The following is a 26,196-nucleotide window of genomic DNA, read 5'->3' as shown; positions in this document are numbered from 1 at the left end:
GAGGTACATTTGCTTCCTAATTTTTTATTATTTAAATAAAAAAAATATTCTAGTGAATTCGGGATTTTCTTGAATAATATTTTTTTTTTCAAAATGTTTCTCTGAGATTTTTTTTTGTCAGAAATATAAACTTTTTAGTTATTCGACGAGTGTGTCTTTGTTAAAATCGTATAATATTATTTAAAGAATTACAGCAAACGATAGCTACATTTTTTCAATTGAAAATCATTAAACAAATAGAAGAATGATGTAGAAGTTGGAAGAAATCATAATTTAGACCACTTTTTGTCAGTTTTAAACAATTTTGTTTAGAAACATTCAATGTACACAAAACTGAATAAAATTTATTTCATTATATTTCATTCATTATTTGTTCATAATAAACAAAATTATTGTTTATTATTAATAAACAAAAAAATAGATTGTTATCAAAAAATCTTGTCGAAAATTAAGACCATTTAATTCGAGCACGAGAAACAAAATTAATTTTAGGTGTAAATAGAATTATTACATTATTTTAAAACACTTTTGTCATCGAATTTTTTTTTAATCTTTCGACAATATCTTTAGACCAAAAGAGCGGTATTAAAGGTTCAAAAGCTTTCAACAACTCCATTTTTTACACTAATTCGAAAGAAATATACAAGATATAAATTCATAGTTAGAGCTTCATAAATCGTATACTTTCGACCAGTTCGACCAAAAAAAAATTCATTCTTAACAATTGTCTCTGCTTATTTATGACCCGGTGTCTTTATCTGGCCTATGATAAACTTATTCAGTTTAAAGATTAATTAATTAATTAATATGAAAAAAAATCAAAAACTAATTAAAAGTCTCAAAAATTAATAAATAACCTAAAAAGCAATTTTGGTTCAAAAAGTTTTCTTTCAAATAATTCTTCCCAAATAGCAAATTCAATTTTTATTTCAAAGACGTCATTGGTATCGTCAGAAACACATGAAAGGTACATCATAAAATTTTGATTTATCTCTTAACTGCAGACCTAATAATGCTGCATAGGCTCTTTGGCCAATTTTCAATTTTATCTCATCAGCTTTTGAGTGTATAGAGAGAGAAGAAGCTCTTTGCAATCTTCCAGGCCAAATCAATGGGGGATATTGCTTTCGTGATTGCACGATGAATTATTCTATGAGCGTCTTAAGCCTCAGCTGGTGTGGAATTCTCCATATACATAAATTTTTTAATTCATTCCCCATAAAGCAATTAAATGCTCGTGCAATTTAAAATAAACAAAGACTTGCAAACTCAAAAATTAGTAGTAGTAGTATGTAGTGAGAAGATGAGCAGCAATTTGGGTTTTTTCTTCTTTTACGTTTTTATTAATTCAAAAATTGGGACACGATGTTTTTGAGCCCTTTTAGCGGGTACTTGGAGCGTGGGAGACTGGCGCGAGATAGATTGCATTGATTAGCCCCTTTTCGGTGCGGGTGTCAGTGACTTTTTAAACTCCATTGATTAGCTTAAGTGGAACATTTCTCTTTAAAAACACAAATTCATATTTTACTGCATATGGACAAGAATGCGCGGGAGGAGGTGGGGGGAGGTGAGATGGGAGATTAAAACTTCAGTCTATTGGTGCTTGTCGACAACACACTGTGTGGGGTTCTTGCTATCGTCGCATATTTTATTTTATCACTTCGAGGCGGAATTTTCAACCGGCTATATACCCAAAACAAGCGACAGAAGCATCTCCCCCGCGTAGAATTTGTTTTTTTTTTTCGTGTGTGGCTTTACCGGAAAGCTACATAAAGCTCCCAACCTTGAAGATCACGAGTCATGGTATTTGCGTGGCAGAGAGATTTTTGGCGGGAAAGTGTTGTATAACAGAGAGAGAGAGAGGGAAAAGGGAGAAAATGATTAATGACGGATTTTATTTTGATAGTAAGGACTTTTTTTTTGTAATTTCTTTTGCAAAAATTCTAATATTTCTTTTTTGCATTTTTCAGCTGATGATGATTCCGATACGAGCCCCCATGATCTCGAAGGAGGTGATCTGGACTTGGAGTATGGACCAATGGGTGGCTCAGGGTATGGTCTGGGCTCTCACTTCAACATAGGACAGCATTCCTTTTCTCAAATGCAGGTTCGCATGCAAAAGAGTTTTTGAGAGTTTTGTAAAAGCTTTGTCAAATTTTGCAATAATTTTGCTAAAAATCTTTCTCAGAATTTTCTAACAAACTTCTAAAAGTTTGTAACTTAATTTAGGAATTTTCAAAACTTTTACTAATGAAATTGCAAAGTTAGAGAAATTTCTAAACAATATTTATACGAATTCTAACAAATACCTATAAAAGAATATTTTGAACAGAATTTGTTTTCTAAAAATTCTCTTCATATGTTTTTTTTATAATTTTTGGCTGTTGAATTTTTTCCAGATCTACATATTCAAAGATTCTCAATATTCCTATTAATTTAAGAATTTTTAGCTTGACAACTTTCGAACTTATTAATTTGAGATTTTTTTTAACATAATCTTAGAACTTTTGTACTTGAATATTCTTTAACAACAAAGTCTAACAAATATTCAAATAATTATTAATTTTTTAACTAAATGTGGGCAAAATTGTGCAAAAAAATCGACGTTTTTTAATACAAAATATATCAAAGATTTGCCAAAGAACGTTATTCACTATACATACAGTAAGTCCCCCGCATGTAACCAAAATTGGGTTTTAAATTATTGTAGGGGATCATTAAAGGTTCAAAATAAGCGTGGTCATTTCCCGGAAAAGCGCTGGGAAACCTACGAATTTTCCGATTTTCTGTTTAACCTATTTTGATTTATTTCTCAATTTATAGCAATCGTAGGATATTGCGATTGGCGTCAAATTAAAGCTATATTAATGCTTAATATTATATATTAAAACCATTTTCCAAAATGCACTAGAAGGTGAAAATTCGGAAAGATTTTCCGAACACGCATTTTTCTTTCGCCTCCCATTTCCACAATATTGCATGGGACCACCTGGATCATCCCTTATTTTGTAGTTTTTTTAATCCCCTTTCATTTGGTATAGCACTTGGTGGGGAAATCCACTGGGAAAACTCGCTACAGAATGATTTTCCAAAGTTAAGCACGTTTTCGCGTTGGAAGAAAAGAGATGGACAATTTTTTTCAAGGGGAATTCTTAGAACATTCTGGAAACATCAAAGAGGAGAAATCGTTTATCTCTTTTCTTCCAACGCGAAAATGTGCTTAATTTTGGAAAATCATTCTGTAGCGAGTTTTCCCAGTGGATTTCCCCACCAAGTGCTATACCAAATGAAAGGGGATTAAAAAAGCTACAAAATAAGGGATGTTCCAGGTGGTCCCATGCAATATTGTGGAAATGGGAGGCGAAAGAAAAATGCGTGTTCGGAAAATCTTTCCGAATTTTCACCTTCTAGTGCATTTTGGAAAATGGTTTTAATATATAATATTAAGCATTAATATAGCTTTAATTTGACACCAATCGCAATATCCTACGATTGCTATAAATTGAGAAATAAATCAACATAGGTTAAACAGAAAATCGGAAAATTCGTAGGTTTCCCAGCGCTTTTCCGGGAAATGACCACGCTTATTTTGAACCTTTAATGATTCCCTACAATAATTTAAAACCCAATTTTGGTTGCATGCGGGGGACTTACTGTATGTATAGTGAATAACGTTCTTTCAACCAAAAATTAACAAAACATTTTTTCCTTGTTCCCCTGAAGGGTGATCTCGATCGTCAGCGACTTCTGGGTGATCGTCCACGCGTGGGTGTGTACGAGAGTGTCATTGCTGATGGTCTGGAGGGCATAGAGCATCAAGAGAGGTAAGCCATAGACATGTATTTGCATTGCAAACATCACCACGATCTTTTGCGATCTTTCCCACCTTTTTTCCCCGAAACTTCTTTATCACTTTATTTGAGAATCCAACAAAAAAACCCTCTCATCACCCCCTCAACTCATCATCATCCCTGTAAGATCATAAAGTAATTGCAGAGACTCATAAATGCTCGTCTTATGAGCATGAGCTTTTCGTCACAAAAGAAACAAGATAAAGGAATGAATCTCTCACGAGATCTTTTATTGAGAGTCTCACATTTATGCAAATAAAAGGCTTTTTTATTAATCACCATATAATACCCGCAAATGATTCTGCACTGCGACAGAATACTGACAATGAGCACGATTTTTTTTTACTTTTATTCTGCTAGCACAGTTGCTCATACACTCTGCTCTTTTTTTTCCTCGACTGCGTACAAATAAAAGAAAAAAATGAGAAAAGGAAAAATTATAGACAGACAACATTAAAAAAATTGTTTGAGGGTTTTTTTTTCTATTTTTGGGGGTTGAAAAAATGGGCTAAATTTAGGACAGAAAGGCGGAAGAAATAATATAAATAATTGTAGTTATTGATAGACGAGCCATGTATTACGTAAGAGCGTACGAGGGGTTGAATTTCTTAGCCCTAAAATGAACAGGGGGCAGTTGAACCTACATTGGGACTTTCCCCAAATGAGAAAAGTATGATTAATGCTCCGCTTGTCTGAATTGTAGATCAAGCAGTTCGTTAATTAACGAAAATATTTCAATTATACCCTCAAGAGGTAATTTTTGAAAGCAACGCGCGGGAAATTGATAATGATTTTATCTGATTTTACCTTTTGGTCATTCATTGAAACATTACAATTGGTATTGATTGTGAAAAGATTCAACGTAGTATTTTTGCTGTATTAGTGGCGTCAGAGAAGGAGAGATAGTGAAGCAATCTCAATGAAAACAAGCATAATAAACACACACAAAAATTGTTAATTAAATTAACGAAAAAAAAACTGTGAGAAACTCTGGCTAATTTTTTAGATAAATATAGAAGAGAAATCTTTCTTTTTATAAAGAAAAATTTTTGAATGAATAGAAAAAAAAATTCAACTGTGTAGTTTGTATTGAAAACTGCTAGAAAATTTGCAAGAAAAAATATTTATATTATATTATATTATATTTATATTTATATCATAGTTCATTCATAGTCAAAGGGTGTTTATCTGAACGAAAATCTTCAAATTATTCATCAAAATTTGAATTATTCGTCAAGATTCGGACGATCTATTCTATTCTATTCTCTAAAATATTCCAAATATTCGCCAGATAAGCACCCCTTGTTCATAGATAGAGAAAAGCTGCTAAAATAATTCGGAACTCATTTTTTTAATTGATTAATTACTAGTAAACAGATAGAAAGAAAAAAAATGAGATTAATTTAAATTTCCTTTCTACGTTGCAGACGAATAATGTAATTAAGGTTCCTTAAAGGGTTAAAATAAATTAAATATTCACCATCAGTTTGAACAAACTGTTGTCTGTTAAATAATTCAAAGGTGATTTCCCTACAAATTAGCTTTAAAACTTTAAAACAACTCACAAGAAGATTTAAGAATAGACAAAATCCATCTTAATCTCTTTCTGTGTAGAAACTTTCCTTCTGCCACCCTTTTCAGCCATTTCTTCGTCCTCTCTAAACCCTTAAGGAAACATTTTCTCAAAATTAGGGATTTTTTGTAGCTAAAATAAATATTTTTTCCCAAAAATTTTATCTAATTGCTCACCATCAATGGAGGCACGGGGCTAGTTCGTCTACGCGCTTTTCCCCGTAGCGTTACTAGGTCAAATGCGCTCTCTGGCCATTAGAAGATGGCATATAGTGGAGACACTCAACCTCTGACCCAGAATTAAAGCGCCCCATGACGTCACTGATGGTGATTCTGTGACGCCATGGAATTGTATTGATTTTGCAACAGTCGTGGCTTGAAGTTCGTTAGTATATTGCAGCGTATTATGTATAGTTTTTTTAAGGCGGGGGAAGGGGGTGTGGGGAAGGACGAAGGATCGATGTCCTTGCGTGGAAGTGCGCAGTTTCCATGGAATATTTCCTCTTGTCATGGCATTTCATCCGATTCAATGGGCTTTCAATTCCATATAAAAAAAAACATTTTCTACTATATTTTCTATTCATGAAGAGATTATGTGGAAGCTTCTTGTCATACGTCGCATAATGGAAGCTCACCCCTCCCCCCACCTTCTCTCACCCACCTCGGGAAATCCATTCTTGTGATTTTAATGCACTTCAACCACGAATTGTTTTAGCGGTTATTCTATTCCTCCGTCGAGGTTTTCCACGTTAACGTGAGCTCTTGTTATTCTTCTCAGACACGCTCTTCGTCGGACTGAAAGGTCTAAAATGTCAAGAAATAAACAATTAAACTGTGTTGTTACCTGTACAGGTATATAGAGGAGACAAAATGTTGTGCAATGTCTCCTCAAGAGCACCCTCGCGTCGTCATACAATATCTTTGCGATAAACTCGCATAATCTCCTTCACCTCCACCCCTTTTGCTACCTGATTAATCCCTCATTTAATATATAATATAAAAAATAACAGAAGATTATATATTGTTTATTTTGTTTTCAAACACTCGCTATATATGTACATAGTTTTCCTCTTCTCATGGAAACTCTGTAAGTATCTCGTTGAAATGGGCTCTAATTTTTTTCTTCTTTTTCCTCTCAGCTCTTTAGCTTTTAGTTTTGTACATAATACAGATAGAGAGAGAGTTCAAGAGACTGGCTTTTGTACCAAGTTGTTTCGGTAAACAATTAAATTAACAAGTTTGAAAAGTTTTTCTTACCAATTTGAAGCTTTAGAGAGAAAAAGAAATTGGAAATTAAATGAAAAGAATTTGAAGGAAAGATTTCTTCAAGCTCTTTTAATGCTGCATGAGCATGATGTTGGGAGAAAATTTCTTTGCCTATATTTGAAAATGTTTCTTTTTTGAGAGAATCTTCATGATTTTATGAAGATGATTTTATAAAGAAAATGTATTTAGTGTTTGAAGAAAGTTTTTAAAGCGTTTTCTGAGAAGTTATTCAATTTATTTTACTGAATTTTGGAAGATTCTTTAGAAAGTATAAAAAAGTTAAATTAAAAAAAAATTAAGAAATAATAAAAAGTATTATTAAAATAAATTGTGGAAAATGTTTATAAAGCTTTTCTAAAAAAATCCTTTAATTTGCAATTCTGTAAACTTTAAACTTACAATTAGAGCTTTATATTTAGGGAATAAAGGAATTAAAAAAAGGCTTAAATTCTTTAATTCTATTTTTTTATTGAAAGCTAAATTTTCCTTTTGAAGCTTTTGGCGAAATAACAATTTTTTAATTTGCTTTCAAAATATTTCTATAAAATTATTTCTTTCTTAAAATTATTTATTTTTTTTATAAACACAAAACAAAACAATTTTTTTTTAATTTTTCATTCCTTTCCCACAAGAACTGTTAAAAAATGTCTCAAAAGTTCAACTGATCTCTGCTTCTAACCCATAAAAGAGTTTGCATTAATTTGCACATAAAAATGCGTATTCTTTCCAACGATGTTCTCGTAAATTTTATTTCCTTCCCCAATCATTATTTCTTCTGAAAGTTTGTATAAGTCGTCTATTTTAGGGTTCTAACTACGTAACTTCTTGCGTGCTTTGCCAATTAATTTCCCCATTGACTTTGGCCAAAAATTCTGTTTCATTTCCCTTTAAAAAAAACGTGAATAATTCCACGAAGTATTCGTTAACTGTTTGACGACCTGCAATGAAAACTTTATGCCATCGATCCTTAACTGCAAAATGACAACGCGAAGCACGGGGTAATCCAAAGTATGGGTGATGAAGTTCGTTGCCGGCAATGGGTGGGAAGGTGGGGCGAGCTGTGGTGTACGGAGTTGGCGCAAAAGCTCGCTGAAGCTCACAGACGGCAAGCCTCGTCGTCAGTTTCGTGACTCTATTCGTACCGTAAAGGTGGATAAAGATTTTCTGTGAGACCGAAGTACTTCATTTCACACAGGAAAAATCTCAAAGTGAGATTCTTCTTTTATTTTTTTTAAACACACATTTTTTGCTATACGTTGAGGGAATTTTGGATGTGATTAAGCGTAGAAGAAAAAAAAAGTGTGTTAATTTGATTTTATTTGCTTTAATTTGCGGATGATTCATTCTGCTAAAGAGAAGTTGTAGAGAAGAAAAATCAGTGAGGAAAAGTAAACTTCCTCACCTTTTTTTGCGAAAATTTATCTCTACGAGTGTGTCGGGTAAATAAACTAAAAGATAGAGAATTTGTGGTGAAAAAGACATTCTAAAAGAATTTTTAAGACTGTTCTAAAGCCGATAAAAGAAGGGAGAAAGTTTAAAAGAAAAGCCGTGAAAATGATGACGATGGTGGAGGAATCATCGATTGATTTGGGTCTTGAGTCTACGACGCCATCGGAATCAACAACACCCTCACATCTTGTCAGTGTTACCGACGCCATACCCATTGAGACGCCCGAAGAGAGGTTAATACATGTTTGAAGAATATTTTCATTCGTCTTTTTCTTTTTTGGCTCCTGGCCAGGTTAAATTTTCAAACCACCCAAAACGCAGCCCACACGAATTTCCCAGTGTGCGTGTATTTGCCCTCAAAAGTCAGATGATTTTCTTATTTAAAAAAAAATCCCATTTGCGCTCTCGCAAGAAATCCACACACAAAAAAAAACGAGATCTGCGCGTTGTTTTTCCATTCGAAAATAATTATATTTTCCTCTTTATATTTACTACAGAAATTATTATATTTACCCAAAGTGTGGGGAAGGAAGTGAAGGTAGAACAAAAATGAAACACAGATGATCGAAAATAAATATTCCGTCTGGTGTGAAAAGAGAGGAAATACAAATTCGATTCACATTGCAATTTTAAACAAAAGGGAAGGGGACTTCCCGTGTGAGAGAGAGCCCCCACTTTGAGGCCCCCTCCCCCACAAAAGAATTCCATTTGATTTCTATATTTGATTTATAAAAAAAATCCCTAGAAACCTCTAAACTAAATAATTTGTAATATATAAGCTTTCAATATATTGTGTTGTAATATACAACACTGGGCAGCAAGATTTTTGTACTGAAAAAAAAGTTTATCTGAGTTTTTAATTTTCTAGAATTATTTTTCAAATATTTATGAATTTTCTCAATATATTTTTTTAAATTATGATCTTAAAAAAAACGCTGAGAATGAGTTTTTCTTCAAACATACAAATTAAATTAATTAAAGGAGCTTATTTAAGCATAATGCTTCAACACATTCGCGACAAAGTTTCCTCGATAAGTTTTTCGCTATGAAACATTATCGCGAACGTTTTAAAACATTTAAAGGGACAAAATGGGCAATGACAGCGCATATATGCATGAAAAAGCTTCTTTGAAAAGGCTAAACTTCAGCATCTTCAGCATGATCTTCACTAAACTAATCAAATCAACACAAAGCTCATTTAAATTCACATAATTTTGTCGCCTAGTGTTTTCTATATATACTTAACATTCTTTTAAGAATATACAAAGCAACAACAACAACAAAACGTTTTTCACATTCGATTGCGCGCGGTAACAAGAAGAGAAACTATCGGCGGTGCGTGCAAGTCAAATAAAAATTCTAATTCATTGTTAATGTTTTGAAAATTCTCCGTAGAAAAAGAGAGGAAAATTGTTCAACTGAGAAGGCAATAATTTCCATAAATATACATTTTTTTTCATTTGAATTCTCTCAGCTGATCTATGTTTTTGTAAAGATTTACTGGGTCAAGTTAAAATGAATGTTTTAAGAAGAAGTTTTGTGTGAAAAAAAAAGGAAAAGCTGAGAAGCTTTGAAGGTTCCTATATAACCAGAAGAAATTATCACAGAATCTCACACAGAAGCCTCAAAAGTAATCCACAAACTAATCCCATTTTGTGACTCAAAGCAATGTCTCTGTGAACACAATTCTCCTTCCGTAAGCAAGGCCAAAGTTCAGTAAATATATGTATCAAATTGACTCATTCACACATCTATTTATGGTAATTGTTTCTCAGTGAGTTATATATTTTGCAAAGGAATAAAGTTGAATTGCATTTTATTGCAAAGTTTCTAATAGAGCTTCCAGTTTTTCGTTCAAATTCCCCACTCAAGTGCTTAAGTTTTGAGTGGAAAATTTATCTATAAATAGAGCTTTTCTGATTAAAATTCTCAAGAAGATTCTGAAGACTCCATGACAAATAAAATTACCCATAAAAATGAATAAATCAAATTGATTTTCTTCTGCAAAATACTTTAGAAATTTTCCCTCTTTGAGAGCTTTTTTCCTCGAATAATGAAAGTGCATACCCCCTTCCCCCCCCCCCATAAATTACATATACTGACTCCGATGAATTATTCGAAAGCTCATTAGCTTCAGTCTTTGTTGTTTAACAATTTCCAATCAAATATTCAACAATACAGTTGAGCAATCGTGCTCGAGAATTTTCTGTTTGTGGGAGAGAGATGGGTTGAATTGGGTCAATTTGGAGTAAATTGCTGTGTTGTGACCCTTGGCCTACATATTCCCAAGAGGTCGAGCCCTTTCTCCAAATTATCCCACCTCATACAATAATGAATAAATAAATTGATTTTTGCTGAGATGGTGAAAGTTATTTTTATCAATGCGCTTTTTGTCTCTCCTTTGTAGGTATGAGAAATTGCTACGACGTGCAAGGACGGAAGATTTGACGGAAGTTTCGGGCATTGGGTGCCTCTACCAGAGCGGTGTTGATCGCCTAGGACGACCCGTTGTGGTGTTCTGTGGCAAATGGTTTCCCGCCCAGAATGTGGACCTCGAGAAGGCGATGCTGTACCTAATCTACCTCCTCGATCCCATCGTTAAGGGTGACTACGTGATCGCGTACTTCCACACTCTCACCAGCTCCAACAACTACCCCTCGCTCCACTGGCTGAGAGATGTCTACAGCATATTGCCGTACAAGTAAGGAAAACTTTTCATTGATTGATCCCTTATAACCCTTTCAGATTTTTCTTTAGAGAAAACTTCAAAGTTTCGAAGGCAAAAGATCAAATTCAAACGTTTATTTCCTAATTCTTTTAGATTAAAATAGAATTAAAATTTTATTAATTTAATTATGTCCAAAGGTATTTAAGAATAAACATTGCAGAGGTATACAAAGGGGTGCCTAAGTAACAAAATATTTGCTTAGAAATCGTCAATTGAAGAATAAAATTTAAATAAAATGTTTTTTTAATAAAAGTACTGGTTAAAAATTTATTAAAGCTGACAGTGGAGGCGCCAGGTTAATAGCTACTACTCCATTTTATCCTAAAATCAACCCTATTTGTTTAGAAGCAAATGGAGCTGCCTAATTCTTCCAATTGCAACTTCATATTTTATTTGTTTACCTTGAAAATAAATATATATATTGTGATGAAGACGCCTGGTGGGCAGAGTTTAATACAAAAAAAAATCCTTATCAAGTTAGCAGTGGAGACGCCTGGTTTACAAACGTATTCAATATTCCATTATTCGGTTAATTAAACACCCCTTGATAATAACTTGAAAGGTTTTTTTTATCAAAGGATAAATAGAGAAAAAAAACATTCTTTTAATTTTTCTTTCAAAAATTTCCTGAACATAATAATCTCATAAAATTCCACAAAGACGCATTTCTTTCTTCTGGAAAATTTTACTAAACACACACCCCTAAAAGAATTTCCCCTCTGCAGTAGAAAAGAGCCAGGCAATTTGTGATTCATTTTTTTTTACAATTTCTTTTATCATTTTGTACTCATAGTGTGCAATTTGGGTGGCCCATTGTGCTTTTACGGGCACAATAATAAAAATAAATATTTATAGAGATTTTTCATGGCTCCCAAATGGGTTTGGTGGAGTGCGCGCAGAAAATTGGGTAATTGGAATGGCACAAATGGTAATGAATAGCCAATGAGTATCATGTGATAAATTATTTTTGCCCGGGGAAGCACCAATTTTATTTTATACATGCTTCAAAAATTGATTTTTATTCATTTTATTACATTTAAAATAAATGATTTTGTTTAAGAAAAAAAATTCATGGAGGTCGCGGAATATTTTGGACACAATTATGTCTCATTAGACGAAAATTTAGCAATGACACGCACCTGTTTATTAAACTTTATTTTGAAGTAAAGAATTTAGAATAATTAGGGGTTTATAGAACTTTATGATTTTAATTATTTTACAGGAATTCTCATGAAATTCATTTAGTCTAAATGATAGTTCTGACTCAAGATGTTTAAGAACAAAACAAAGCAATAAAAATACGTCGAAAGTCTAAAAGCTAGATAAACTTACCTGTCTCAGTCTGAGTTGTCGAAGTACGCAATCAGTAACAGAATAATTAAAGATCCGGCAATATTTTAAGCAATAACGTCAAATTCGTCTAAATAGACGAAATTTTAGCAAAGACACATGCCTTATTTTAAAAGAATAATAATCGGGAAATAAAGGAATAAGATTTCAAGTTATTATTAAGAATTTAAATAAACTATCTCACCTAGCAGTTAAGCTAGAACACTTAGAATTAATACACCTGAACGTTTTTCTAGTAAAATTCACGAAAAAGTTGTCGAAAAAAATAATTTTAACTCTGGAATTTTTCTTGTAGATATAAGAAAAATCTAAAGGCTTTCTACATCGTTCACCCCACATTCTGGACCAAGATGATGACATGGTGGTTCACAACCTTCATGGCACCAGCCATCAAAGCCAAGGTTCATTCCCTGCCTGGCGTAGAGCACCTCTATGCTGCCATTACGAGGGATCAGCTCGAGATTCCCGCCTACATCACTGAATACGATATGACGGTTAGTTTTTCTCTCTTTTTTTTAAATTTTAAAAGCTTCCCTAATTCTAAAGCTTTTTTGTGAATTTTTTGGGAGCAGGTTAACGGACTCCACTACTTCCAACCTGACGCACAGACTTCGCCGGCGTCCTAATTGTCTGCAGCAGACATCGTCTACGTCTAGGTGTCTCCAACTTCCCCAAAATTAAGAATGAAAAGGACGATGCGCGAAAAGTATTACCACGCGAACAGTCGCAAAGGTTAAGCCGAAAAGCCCAGTGTGGGTGTGTGTTATAGCATAGTAACTGATATATACATAAATTAGCCTAATATTAAGGACACTCTGAAAAAGAAGGAAGCAGGAAAACTGGCCCAAACGGGCACGCGATTTAGCATGGAAAGATGGAGAAAGCGCGAGCGAAAAGGAATCAAATAAATGTAGGTTAGGCGAATGGCCGCGTTTGAGCGATAAAAAAAGAGGAGTTTACAATTAAAATATTCTTATGAAATCCATTTAATATATATATAATAGTAACTAATAACACATGATTATATATAGCGATACGTACCTTTTCTTCTAGATCAATTTTCAACATTTTCACGCTGATTGTTTAGGTTTTTGCTCTTCTCTCACGTGGTGGGTTCATTGGTCTTCACAAGAAATCCTCAAAGAGAAAATGAAAAAAAATTCATTAAGAGATTTAATAAGGGATTATTTGTTTAGTTCTAACATCCCCAAAGTGCCTAATAGGATTATTTTGCTTGTATAAATTCGTAAAAAAATATATTTAGGATGTTTCAAAGTGAGAAATTGTTGATTTTTATTTTTGAAAATTGATTTAGGGAAAGAGCACAGTGTTGAGATACTAAAATCCAAAATGAAATGATAAAGAAAAAAATATTATTAAAAAGATTTTATTCCCAAAAAAAGCTTAATTAGTACTTAAAAATTGGGGGTTTACATTGCCGTAGTTTGGGGCCGTAGGTAGGTTTATGGTGCGATGAAGAAGGGTAGAAAAGGGAGTTTAATTTTGAAGGGAATTAGGTGTGAGCTTTGACTTAAAGGAGGGTTTGAATTAAACCTGGAAAATACATTATAACATTAAAAAATATTTTTTTTGTATATTTTAGGGAGCTTTTATTTAAATCTGATTTCTATCAATTTAATGAGTAAAATCCCTTAAAACTGATTCCCTTCAAAATTAAATAAAATAAAAAAGATAATGATTACAATATTGTTATTAATTTAATGAGATATACATTTAAAAAAAGTTACTAAAAGACTATGCGAAATATAATAAAAGAGGAACATTTCGTGAAAACTCCGCAGAAATGTTTTGAGAAAAATAAAAAAAACTATTGTAAAAAGAATTTAAAGAAATTGTTAAAAAAAATATTTTTTCTAGTTGAGATAGAAGTTCTTTAGTTTAAGCCATTTTTGCATTTCTCGTGCCAAGTTAACCATCATTGAATATTTGTGAAAGTTTTGTAGTTTTGGAAGTGAGAGAGCTTTTCACCCACCACCCACTCACCATCCCCCATTAAATTCACCCCCACTCCTCAGATTTTCTTCTTCCTGTGCCCACAAAATTCAAAATTCCACCGCAATGTGAAGAATAAAAAAAAATAGTCAAAAACCCGCTGAAGGTTAACGAGTGAACCACCTGAAATCAACGTATTTTCTATGCATGTACATTTAAAAAAGAAAAAAAAAACTAAAAAGAAATTAATCTGCGACAAAACCACAATGTACAAAAAGAAGAAGAAAACATTGAAAGAGCATTGAACTATTTTTTTTAGAGGGAATGATAGGAAAAAAAGAAAAGAAGGATCTGCAGAAATAAATCTTTAATGAAAAAAAAACTTTTAAACAATTTTATTGAACAACTTATAGAGAAAAATAAATCACAGAGATGCTGTAAAAAAGAAGAAAAAAGCTGTTACTTAAATGCTTAAAATAAATACATAGAGGATATATTTGTAAATAACAGGGTACATAGGAAAAATTATTTTCAGTCGAATTTTTCTCGAATGCGCGGCTTCTTAAAAAAAAAGATAAACAAAGATATTAAAGCAATTCCATTAAATTAAAAAAAGAAAGAAATTAGAAATTCGATTGTAGAAAAGAAAATTTTATTAAAAAATATATATTGTGGTTAATGATCTAGGAGAAAGAGAAAAAGTCCTAATGCAAAAAAAACACATAATGAGGATTTTAGGACTCGCAAATGGAACTAGAAAAAAAATAACAAGGTTACGAGGCATAGGATATATATTAAAAATTGTAGATATTTTATCTTTAAAATTGAGATATATATATGAAAAACAAAATGATGATTATTGGCAATCGTTGGTCGAGTGTGATTTAATAAAGAAAGTTATAAAGAATTATGAAAACATGCATTATATACATTAATCTCTCGTTATATACATATATTCTTGTATTACCTATGTAGCATCATCAGCGGATTTTATTTTAACAAAAGATCGAGATGGAATGGCGAATTATTTTAATTTAAGAGAGAAAATTCACAGAAGAGGAATAAGAGAAAATTTTCTTTATTTTTGCTTGATCTTATTTGAGAAAATTTTACTACTAAAGCAATCTAAAAGATTTTCAAAATCATTTTAAGTCACTCAAAGGTATTAAAGGCCTTAAGAAAATTAGTTTTTCTTTACTAAAAAAATGTCTGAAAAGCTGAGAGTTAGAGCCTCTTCAGACTAGAGCCTTAAACCTCACTAAAGTCGCAGATATTATGTTTTATTTTTATATTAAGCAATATAAAGAATTTGCGGTAAAATTGAGAATTAAGTCTCTAATTTAAAGAATTTAATAAATTGTCTTAGAATCTGAAGCTATCCAAATCGATCATAGTTCTTTCAAAGAAATTAAAAATTATTTTTAAAAGTTTTTCTCATTTATCTTTAGGTATTATCCGTAGTTCCTAGTATACAATCTTTATTTGTATTATCCCACTTAGAATATATTTTATTTTTATAATCTAATCATTGATTTTGATAAAATAAATTGAATTTCAAAAAATATTTCTTTAGTTTTTATTTTGAAAATCTGCTCTTATTTATTTTGTTGTTGTTGTTAAATCCTTTCACTTGGAAAGTTTTTTTGTCTTTTTAGTTCAGAAAATGTCGTTCATTCATTTTTTTTAAATTTTGATTTGTAGATTTTTTTCTTTGATTTTTTTTGTAAATTGAAGTTCTATAGTTTAAACAAATAATATTTAAAAATTCATTATACGTTAACTTGTACTGTTACGTCACTTTCTATTGAAATATTCCTGTAGAGAGCTAGAAAATTCACATCTTCATCACTTCAATAAACTTTTTATTAAAACTCTCAGATTTTCCAGCCATTAATTTATTTCTTTTAACCCGGATTTGCCAAATGTTTTCTTCACTTTAATGTTCCCGACAATTTTGCACTTGTTTAATTTGAGATCATAAAATTATTTAACGAGCAATTTAACTTTTATGAATGTTAAATAAAAAATTCATTAAAGAAAAAAGAGTTTAAAGAACCTCCCTGGGAACCTCTAGACAGGATTTAAAAGAACTTTGCTTAAGAATTAAGTTTTTTTTTAAAGACTATTTCGACAATGTTCATCCATGGTTATGTTTAAAATTAAAAGAAAAACTGGCGTATCCGGGTTAAAGAAAAAGTTCTTTGAAAAATAAATTTTTCTGAAATAAAAAGAAATCTTTGAAAAATAATCTTTTTCTATGTAGAAAAAATTCTTTTCTGCAGAATAAATTCTTCTTTGAAAAATAAAATTTTAAGAGAATATTTTTCTCATCATATAAAAATCTTCTCAATAAAATAAAAATAATTTTTCTCATAAAAAAGAATCTCTGTGGATTCCATAAAAAAAATTTAAATTGCAAAAGAGTGCAAAAGGTGATCACATAGAAAGGAAAAAACATTGCATAACTGCAATCTCACAGATTAGAAAAGACAAACAAAAATGAATTCATAATAAAAATTGAATTTATCAAAAATCTATAAAATTGTGCGACTATCAGTGGCAGGAGGAAAAAAAGTCAGCTAAAAATTGGTGCAAAATTTTGAAGCTGCGACATGAAACTTCGGGTGCTTCGGTGCGCCTTCTCTCTACAAATCGCCGATAAAGCTCTTATCACGGAAGGCTTTTTTTTCTTTCTTTGTTTCTTTAACACATACATACATATATTAAAACTGAAACTGAAAAAGCCGGGCAGTGGACGAACGAAATGACTTTTCCAATCCCCCATTCGATTTGCCTGTGGCAGTATCAATCCGTAGCTTGGTGAGTTCACCACTCCCCGGGGCAGAAGAACTCTGCTGCTTGTCGTTCGTTGCTTTAGTTTAGTGTCTCAAAATCCCACGTCGTTGCCCCCTTTTTTGTATTGAAGAAAATTGATAAGAAATCCATTTTATTGCCCATTTTTCGCGATATATATTTTTGTGTGGGAAGTGCGCGCTCTTTTCGGCCTGGGTGTGCCCCATCGTCAATCAATCACTACTCCCTGCAATTCCTGCCCCAACAAAAGTTCCTGCCACGTGCGCGATGAAGATCGAATGGGCACCACTCAATGTGCCCTTCCATCGGCGCATGGAAACCCTCGCGGCGGCCGCATGGATGATCCTCATTCTCTTCGGTGAACTCATCGCGCTCTTCTTCTACCTCTTCCTCCTCATTCGCGGGAATATCTACATTCAGACCCTCTGTGTGATTTACTTCATCTTCCTCTACTACGACCGCGGGGCCGGCGAGAACGGGGGTCGAGGTCAAGGGTAAGTTTTTCTGCCTTTTTCTTCTTCTTCTACTAATAATGTTTTTTTTCTGTTATGTAAAAGCTTCACCAATAATGTGCAATGGCACGAAAAGTTCACATTAATTATGAAAGCACGAATGAATTTGCATTTCCACGCAATTTTCTTCGTGCTTTTCCCTGCAGCTTTCTATCTTATGTAGATGAAGATAATTCTTTTTTTTTAAAGAAAGTATTCCGTTGTTCTGGGCGGAGCTTTTGAGCTTTTTTTATTGGAAAGCTTGATTACATTGATATATAATTCGCTGAAAATTTATAATTTAATTGCGTAAATTTAACGACTTTTCAAACCTTTAAATTAAAAAAATGAAAAAAAAATGAAAAATGAAATTTTCTTTATTACATACTATATCAAAAAAAATAATTTTTATGAATTAATAAAGAAAATTTATTTAATTAATAAATGAATTAAAAGATTTTCTTCTAAATTTAGAGTCTAGATAATTTTTTCCCACATTAATCTGTAACTAAATCGAGAATAAAACGAGAATAAATAATTTTAATTACCTAATTAAATATTGGAACTTTTCTTTTATTAAAAGATTGAATACATTTGGATTAAACTTTTTTTAAGGATTAAAAATTAATTAAAAATTCTGGAAAATATTTTTAATGCATTTAATAAATAAAGAAATATTTCTAAATTATTTCTAATTATCTAAACAAAAAGAGAAAACTTTTAGTTAATGAAGAACTCAATCTTACTTTATTCATTTCTATCTTTTAGCAAAACTTTTCAAGATTATTGACAATCTTGGCTAAAAAATTAATTTAAAATAAATAAACCTAAAAATAATTTATCAAAATGATTATTAAAATAGTTAAAAAATAGGTAATATTTTTTCCTAAAACTTTAAAATCAACCAACAAAGTGTTTTAGTTATTTATTAATCTACAGATCATTACAAAAAATCCTATCGCTATAATTGGAGTATGGGGGTTTCTCCATGGCATTGCACCGCGACTTTTCCGAATTAACTTCCACGGAATTGTTTCGCGTCGTAATCAGTGCCTCAAAGCATATTTATCAGTGAATGATGTGTTTATTTGATGTTTAGAGATTAAAGACCTTGGATTTGATTAATCCAGCGAGATTTATTGCATAATCACCCAAAATCCTATTAATTTAGATTACAAAACATCTTTGAATTTGTCCAAAAATTTTATTCTTTTCCTTTTCTTTTTAAGGGATCAGTTTTCTTTTAATTTTTTTACAAGAAATTTTTCATTTCCTTCCCTTAAATTATTTTTTCTTTGAAGAAGAAAAATTTCTTCTGCTGAAGGACGTCGCACTTTTACTTTCAATCGATTTCTTTCTGTGCTTTCTCCTTCACCTCTCTTTCTCTATTTTATAGGTCAAAGTGGGTGAGAAATTGGACTTGGTGGCGCTACTACCGCAACTACTTCCCCGTACATTTGGTGAAGACAGCCGATTTACCAGCTGATCGTAATTACCTCTTTGCTGCCTTCCCCCATGGATTGTTGAGGTGAGAAAAATCATCATAAGAAAAAGAAGTCTCTAAACCCTCCCCAAAAAGAAAACCTAATTAAAGCTCCTCAATCGACCAAAAAAAGACGCATTAAGACCATTAAGAAAGAGTTGAATCATTATGCGATAAGATATTGATTTGTTTGCTTCTTTTCCTCCTCATTTTCTTCGACGTTTTTTGTGTGGTGTTTGAAAAGAGGAAATTATCGTTTCATGTTGCATATAGAAAAAAAGCCCTTTCAGTTCAAGATTCAAGTTCAAGTGGCGCGTGTTCAAAGTACGCCATAAGCAGTGCTGATGGAGATTTTCTTACACAAAATGCGTTTGGGTTCGAGGGGTTAATAGCAAAGTGATAAATGAAATAAAATTCCCGACGGACTTGTCATTAATCTATTTATTGATCATTTTTTAGTTATATAAATGTAAGCCCCTTTGAAAGGCTTGAGAAGAAGCCACAAATCTCTGGCTCTTTTGTGCTATAAAATCATTAAGTAATTGAAATACTTAATACACAGGAAAAAAATGTTTAAATATGATTACCGTAAAGGTTGGCTACTTTGGGACAATTTTTTATTGTTGAAAATGTTATTCTTTTGATTATTCTTCACAAAATTAATCAGAATTAAATCAATTTGTTGATAATTTATTATTCTCTTCATTCTATGACGTCTGAGAAAATTTTAATTCCTCTTGATTTAGGAAAAATCTTCCCCAAAATAAAAAATATTTTATTAGGTTAAAAAAAAATTCCATCCTTCTGCAAACACTAAATAAGGATCAAATAAATGAGATAAGTTTCATATTTAGAGAATCTTTGAAGGGTTCTTAAGTAATTTTATGAATAAATTAATAAATTTCTTCAACAAAACCCCATTTTTAACGTTCCCAAGATTAACCCTTCTCTAGGGTGTTTCTTTTAAAAATTCACACGAAGAATTATTAAATTTTTTCTCGTATTTTTCATGCAAAAATACAAACAGTTTTTCTTATCTTCTTTTATTGTTTATGACACAACAACTCCACATGAGCTTCCTTCATGATTTTATTAACATCGTACGCCTCTTTGCTGTTTATTTGCCCATCATATTACCAAAATAAAATACACCACGATTAGCGCAGGAAAGCATAAAAAGAGCACACTAAGACGACCATTAATATCATATCAATCAAACTAAATGGACTATTTTGCTCTGGCCCTTATCGCGCACAAAAATGGGGGCCTTGGCTCTGACTCTGATAAAGCAATTTTTCTCACAAAGATCTCACGAATTCTTTTTTTTACAGCTCTGCCGCTTTCACGAACTTCAACACGGACACGACAAAATGGGCAGAGCTCTTTCCGGGTGTACGGAGTAAACTCGTCACGTTGGGCTTCCACTTCTACATTCCAATCTTCAGAGAACTCCTCCTGAGCTGGGGAATGGTCTCGGTGTCAGCAAAGAGTCTCCACAATTTACTAACATGGCCCAATGAGAAGAATCATCCACGCAATAGTGATGGGAATACCTCAACGGCGTGCGTGATTGTCGTTGGTGGGGCACAGGAAGCTCTCAACACACGCCCAAATAACTACCAGTTAGTCCTGAAGAAGCGCAAGGGATTCGTTAAAATGGCCCTCAGGTAGGGAGCTTTTCTTTTTCCATTTTCTAAATTTAGAAGTTTTTTTTTTTAAATTGAAAAGAAAGGATTTTTGCATAATTTTAGGCGAATTCTTAAGCACTTTTATTTATATTTATATATTTATTTTGTATTTAAAATTTCACATTTTTAAATTTTAAAGTTCAAAGAAAAGTTTTATTAATAAATTATTTAATTTTATTTCTGAATAAAAAAGTTTCAAGTGCAGTGAAAGCTCCTAAAGGTCTGCAAAGTTTATCTCGGAGATAATCTCATTTAATTTTTTATTTTATGTAGTCTAATAATTATTTTAATTAATTGTTAGTCCCTTATCTCTAAAAATGTTTTTTTTTAATCTTTAATTGATTTATCCTAAATTCTTATCAATTCCAATATGCGCCTAAATGCATGCAAATTCTATTAAAAAAAATAAACATTTAACTTCAAAGAAAATTATTCTTTTCTGTTTAATTAGGACTGGTACATCCCTCGTCCCTGTGATGTCCTTTGGGGAGTTGGATCTCTTTGATCAACCCCCTAATCCACCGGGTTCCCTCCTCAGACGCTACCAGGAGTTCGTAAAGCGCGTCACGGGGATTGCCCCGGCAAAATTCATCGGACGTGGATTCTTCCAGTACAGCTATGGCATGATTCCGCGTCGCAAGGAACTCTTTACGGTTGTTGGGGCTCCCATTGAAGTACCCAAAATTGATGAGCCCAAGACTGAAGATATTGAAAAGTACCACGAAGAGTTCTGCAAAGCCCTCACGGAGCTTTTCAACACGCACAAGATAAAGTACATCAAGGATCATGAAAATGTGCAGCTAATCATTGAATAAAAGCTCGAGGGAGCTTTTTTAGACGGCAGCGCAATGGGGAAGACTCAAACATTTTTTTTTGCTCAACTTCTGTGAGATATATAGGTACTACTAACTTCTAAGAAGAGAGAGAGAAAGAAAGTATTTTTTCCCATAAAGCTTTCTCTCGCAAATTTCATTACAAATATATACCTACAATTTAAGAAGTTTATATACATTTATATATAAAAAGAAAGGAAATTGTAATAATAAGATTGTTCACCTGGGTTCGGCAATAAAATTACTTTATTGTTGGTTTTGTAAAAAAAATATTTTGCACTTGAAAACTATTCCTTTTGACTCATCCATGTTGTTCCTCCCACGTGCCCACAAGTGCATTGGGTGTTATCAACAGCAAAGTAAGTACAGGTACTTACCCAGAATTCCCGGAAATTAAAAAGTAAATATATGAAGAGATTAAATTGAATTGTTTCTTCCTTTGGCAGAACTTAAAACCCCAACAAATTAAAAATCAAAACTTCTGGATCCGGGGTTCTACCTGTTGGTTGTTCTCACAAAAGAAATTTCTTTCTCACTTTAAACTTGTATAGCTTTTTGTTCAGAGAAAATTTTCTAGCAGAGAGCTTTAGCAGCTTTATGCTCTTAAAATTCTCTTGGCTTAAAGCTCCTAAGCCTTTTTCCTTAATTTCTTTAACATTTTCCTTTTAATTCTTTTTTAATTTCTCAATTTTACAAATTTTTTTAAATTTTTTTTTAATCTAGAGTAAAGATTCTTTAGTAAAATATTCAAATAGGCTTTAGAATTTAAAAAAAAAATAACGATCTTTCAGAGTATAAAAAATTCATTAAAAAATGACCCTCAATTTAATTATTCTAAAAAGCCCTTTTGCTTCAAGATTCAATGAAACTTCTTCTAAGCTCAACAAGGGCATAAGAAAAACTAGTACAGTTTGTTAGCATAAATTCACAGCTAAGTGTAGAGAAGCTTGGAGGGAAAAAAATGGTTTATTGGACGGTTCCCCATCTCTGTCACCAAGTGTGGAGCGTCTCTGTTACTCATGGAGAGTGCTTGAAAGGTTTCCTCGTGTAAATCTCTAGGAAAACACAATCATGAAGCACACGCGGGGGCTGTCTGGCATGGAGGAGCTTCTCGAGACAGAGAGTGGCTCAATTGATTTCTAGTCGTTGCAGAGAGTGGAAGTACTACAGCATGCCTCAGACAAAGTATCCGGAAACCTTCACCAATTGTGTTGGGGAGAATCTCAGTGTATCCATTGTGGGTGGTGGACTTGTGGGATCCTTGCTGGCCTTGCATTTGGGCCAGAAGGGCTACCGTGTGCATCTGTATGAGTATCGTGATGATATTCGTACCACGGAGCTCATTGGAGGGCGCAGCATTAACTTGGCACTCTCCGTGCGTGGGAGGAAAGCTCTGGCCAAGGTGGGACTTGAGGATGCAATCCTGGAGCACGCGATCCCAATGCGTGGGCGGATGCTGCACGATCTCAGCGGAAAACGACGCATTGTGCCATACGATAAGAATAAGAATCAGGTAACGTGCGCATCACTGTTTCCTCTTGGAAGTCTCTAAAATTCCGCCAAATTTTTATCTCCAAATTAATCCTCAAAAAATATTTAAATGACTCAACGTGAGATTTTTTTTCTTCTTCTTCACAACCTTTCAGTGTATCTACTCAGTGGGTCGCAAACATCTCAATGAAATTCTTCTCAATGGTGAGCATTTTTTCACAATTTTTTATTCATTCAAAGGCATAACATTTTTCAAATAATTTGCAAATGCAATTCGATATTTTTGTGCAGGAGCTTATTGCGGGAACTAATAAGACTTCCCACCGTGTTGACGGACAGTCTTTCCGCAATTTCAGTAAAAGGTGTGTCTCCTCCACACCAAAGTAAAATGATATTATTTCAAGTATTAGGTATTTCCAAGCGGAATTTCCATCTCAAGTGGTTTGATGCATCACATGATATAAATTCAACTAATTTATCTAATTGCAAATTTCACTGGTAAACTTCGTGAACTTTTTTTACACGCAAAAATCATTGAAGAGTATATTATGAGAAAGATAAAAAGAAGCTTCAAGGCTGTGAAAAACATATTTTTTTTTCTTTGTAATAAGAGCAATTTTTGGAAGAAGAAATTTTAAAAAATCATGATAAAAAAATGTAAAAATCGCGAAAGAATCGTTAAAATTATAAGAAAAGGTTGATGATTAAAAAAGCAAATTTTTACGTTAAGGAGTAGCTGAGAAAACATAAATTGTTTGAGAATTTTATGACTACGGAGAGAAATTTTTCCTCTACGTAGATTTTCTCTATTTATTGAAATAGGAATTCTATTAATTAGATTAATTAGTTTTTTTTTTTGAAAGAATTTTCTAATTTTTCCTTTCTTATTTATAAAATAAAACTGTTTTGCTTTCACGTTCGAGATTTAAGCAAGACGATTACTTAATGTCTGATCACTTTCTCTAAAAGCTTTAAAATATAAAATAAATCAAAATTAAAACAAAATATTCTATTCTATTTTTAAAAAATCATTAATATTTTTAAATTTTACAGTTTTTTCTTTAGTTTTATTTTCTAATTTATGTAAATTTATGTTCAAAAATCATCGTCTCTAATCTAAATCCAAATATTGAGATAATTTTTTTTTCGTGGCTACGTGCCTATGCTTAGTCACGTAGACAGTCTTAGGCACGTAGTCCACGTACTACAAAAGTTTTTTTACCTCATCATTCTTTTTTATTCTTACAAAGAAAGCTTCCTTTCAATTGAAGTACAATGGCCCACTTAACTCCAATATAAACAAGCAAAATTTTACTCCATAAATTCTAACCGAAAACTCGCTATTTTGTGGAAGAAAAAATAATTTATTACTCCTTTGTGAAATTATGATAAAGATTAGTCCAAGAACAATAATAGACTTGATATGAGATTATTTAGGAGTTTGTTCTAAGAAATATTTTGGTGGGATTCTGACGCAATGTGGCAAGTTCATTGACGCTTGGTTCTACTTAAATCAGGATAGAACTGCATTAGAATTAATTTTTTTTAAATAATTTTCTTCTAATCATTCTCATAGCATCCGAGCGATATCCAAATATTCATCTCAACTTCAATCAGAAGCTGGTTGATATGCACGTGGAAGACACGCAGATGACCTTTATGAAGTAGGTCAAGAACTCAGAATTAATTTTCTTTATCTGATAACATTCTAAACTCTTTTCTTACCTTTCCACATTAGCCCTAAAACCAGGGAGATCACCGAAGTGGGAACAGATTTGATCATCGGCTGCGACGGAGCCTTTTCAGCCGTTCGCAGGCACATGCTATCCCGGCCGGGCTTTGACTTTAGTCAAACTTACATTGAACACGGCTACCTGGAGCTTTGTATTCCCCCAACGGCTACCGGAGACTTCGCTATGCCCCACAATTACCTCCACATCTGGCCAAGGGGGAAGTTCATGATGATTGCCTTGCCGAATCAGGATAAATCTTGGACAGTGACGCTCTTCATGCCATTTGTGAATTTTGAAATGATCAAAAATGCTGAAGATCTTCTTGGTTTCTTCGGGCAGTACTTCCCAGATTCCATTGAGCTAATCGGGAAGGAGAGGCTTGTCAAGGATTTCTTCAAAATTAAGCCTCAGAGTCTTGTTATGATCAAGGTTAGTTGGTCTTTGTTTGATCTGACTTAAGTGTATTGGAGAAGAGTTGAAGCGAAAGAAAGTCTGTGTCAAGTCTAACTAGAAGTAGGACTGCAACAAGAACTAAATAAGTCAAAGTTTCCTTCCGAGAAAATGTAAGAAAAGCGGCTTTTATCAAAATGTTCTAGTTATCATCTGGGTTCTTTAAAAAAAAATCTCTTAAGCTCTGATCTGCTAAAAATTAAGAGCAGGTTGCAGGTTGATTTTAATCAGATCTAAAGAACTGAATTAAAGCCTAGATAGCCTAAACTTTCGCTAGTTTGATTCTCAAAACTGAAAGATGATTAGAAGTTAATAAATCTCAAACGTTTAAGCTCAAATCTGCTGAAATATTAAAAGTTTAGAAACAATACTTCATAAAAGTTCGTTACAAAACGGTTTATTCCTGATCTAAGTTTCCTCCAAACAACCAAAAATTCTAGACAACTCACAAAAGCTAATTTTTATTTCAATTCCAGTGCCGCCCGTATCACATCTCCAACAAAGTCCTCCTTATGGGTGATGCAGCTCACGCCATGGTTCCCTTCTATGGGCAGGGAATGAATGCTGGCTTCGAGGATTGCACCATTTTCAGCGATATCCTCGAACGTTCAGCTGCTCGGGATATCTCAGCGGCCATCAGGGAATTCTCAGCAGCACGCTGGGAAGATGCTTTTGCCATTTGCGATCTGGCCATGTACAACTACACCGAGATGCGTGATCTTGTTAATCGTCGTAGCTTCCTGTGGCGCAAAACCCTGGATGATTTCCTCTTCTGGGCTATGCCAAACACCTGGGTACCGCTGTACAACACTGTCTCCTTTTCCCACATGCCCTACAAGCTCTGCATTGAGAATCGCGAATGGCAGAATCGCATACTTGGAGGTGTTATGAAGGCTGCAGCAGGAGTTGGAATGGCAACGGTTGCAGGTGTTGCAGTTGGTCTTGCATGGTGGGCATAGATAATGTTAAAATACCCGCGGATGATTTTTTTTTACAATAAATATACTCATTAGATGGAGCTGATGGGAGTTTTCTTGATCGCGG

At 33.0% G+C, this 26,196-nt stretch overlaps 3 protein-coding genes across 6 annotated transcripts in view; all 3 read left to right on the top strand.

The window, feature by feature from the left end:
- The window catches only part of LOC129793830 (protein GDAP2 homolog), a 45,817-nt gene extending 30,732 nt beyond the window's left edge, over window positions 1–15,085 (top strand). For 2 of the 4 annotated variants that reach the window (XM_055834268.1, XM_055834267.1), the window contains exons 5-9: window positions 1,971–2,107; window positions 3,724–3,824; window positions 10,546–10,839; window positions 12,512–12,710; window positions 12,789–15,085. In XM_055834268.1, coding sequence (XP_055690243.1) covers window positions 1,971–2,107; window positions 3,724–3,824; window positions 10,546–10,839; window positions 12,512–12,710; window positions 12,789–12,842 — 785 coding nt within the window. In that variant the 3' untranslated portion in view covers window positions 12,843–15,085. Of the gene's footprint in view, window positions 1–1,283; window positions 1,906–1,970; window positions 2,108–3,723; window positions 3,825–7,811; window positions 8,372–10,545; window positions 10,840–12,511; window positions 12,711–12,788 lie in introns of those variants that run through there. The other 2 variants (XM_055834269.1, XM_055834270.1) reach the window with 2 other exon arrangements.
- Window positions 15,086–16,927: 1,842 nt separating this feature from the next.
- LOC129793833 (2-acylglycerol O-acyltransferase 1-like) lies at window positions 16,928–21,748 on the top strand. The gene is made up of 4 exons (XM_055834272.1): window positions 16,928–17,477; window positions 18,871–19,002; window positions 20,289–20,624; window positions 21,097–21,748. The coding sequence occupies exons 1-4, from the start codon at window positions 17,251–17,253 to the stop codon at window positions 21,458–21,460; spliced, it is 1,059 nt and encodes a 352-aa protein (XP_055690247.1). The 5' UTR covers window positions 16,928–17,250; the 3' UTR covers window positions 21,461–21,748.
- A 692-nt stretch (window positions 21,749–22,440) lies between these two features.
- Window positions 22,441–26,170, top strand: LOC129793832 (kynurenine 3-monooxygenase). The gene is made up of 5 exons (XM_055834271.1): window positions 22,441–22,991; window positions 23,125–23,173; window positions 24,546–24,633; window positions 24,708–25,131; window positions 25,629–26,170. The coding sequence occupies exons 1-5, from the start codon at window positions 22,650–22,652 to the stop codon at window positions 26,109–26,111; spliced, it is 1,386 nt and encodes a 461-aa protein (XP_055690246.1). The 5' UTR covers window positions 22,441–22,649; the 3' UTR covers window positions 26,112–26,170.
- The last annotated feature ends 26 nt before the right edge of the window (window positions 26,171–26,196 follow it).

The sequence above is a fragment of the Lutzomyia longipalpis genome, chromosome 3, assembly GCF_024334085.1.
Source record: "Lutzomyia longipalpis isolate SR_M1_2022 chromosome 3, ASM2433408v1".
NCBI classification, from domain to species: Eukaryota; Metazoa; Arthropoda; class Insecta; order Diptera; family Psychodidae; genus Lutzomyia; species Lutzomyia longipalpis.
This window is presented reverse-complemented; position numbering and strand designations above follow the sequence as displayed.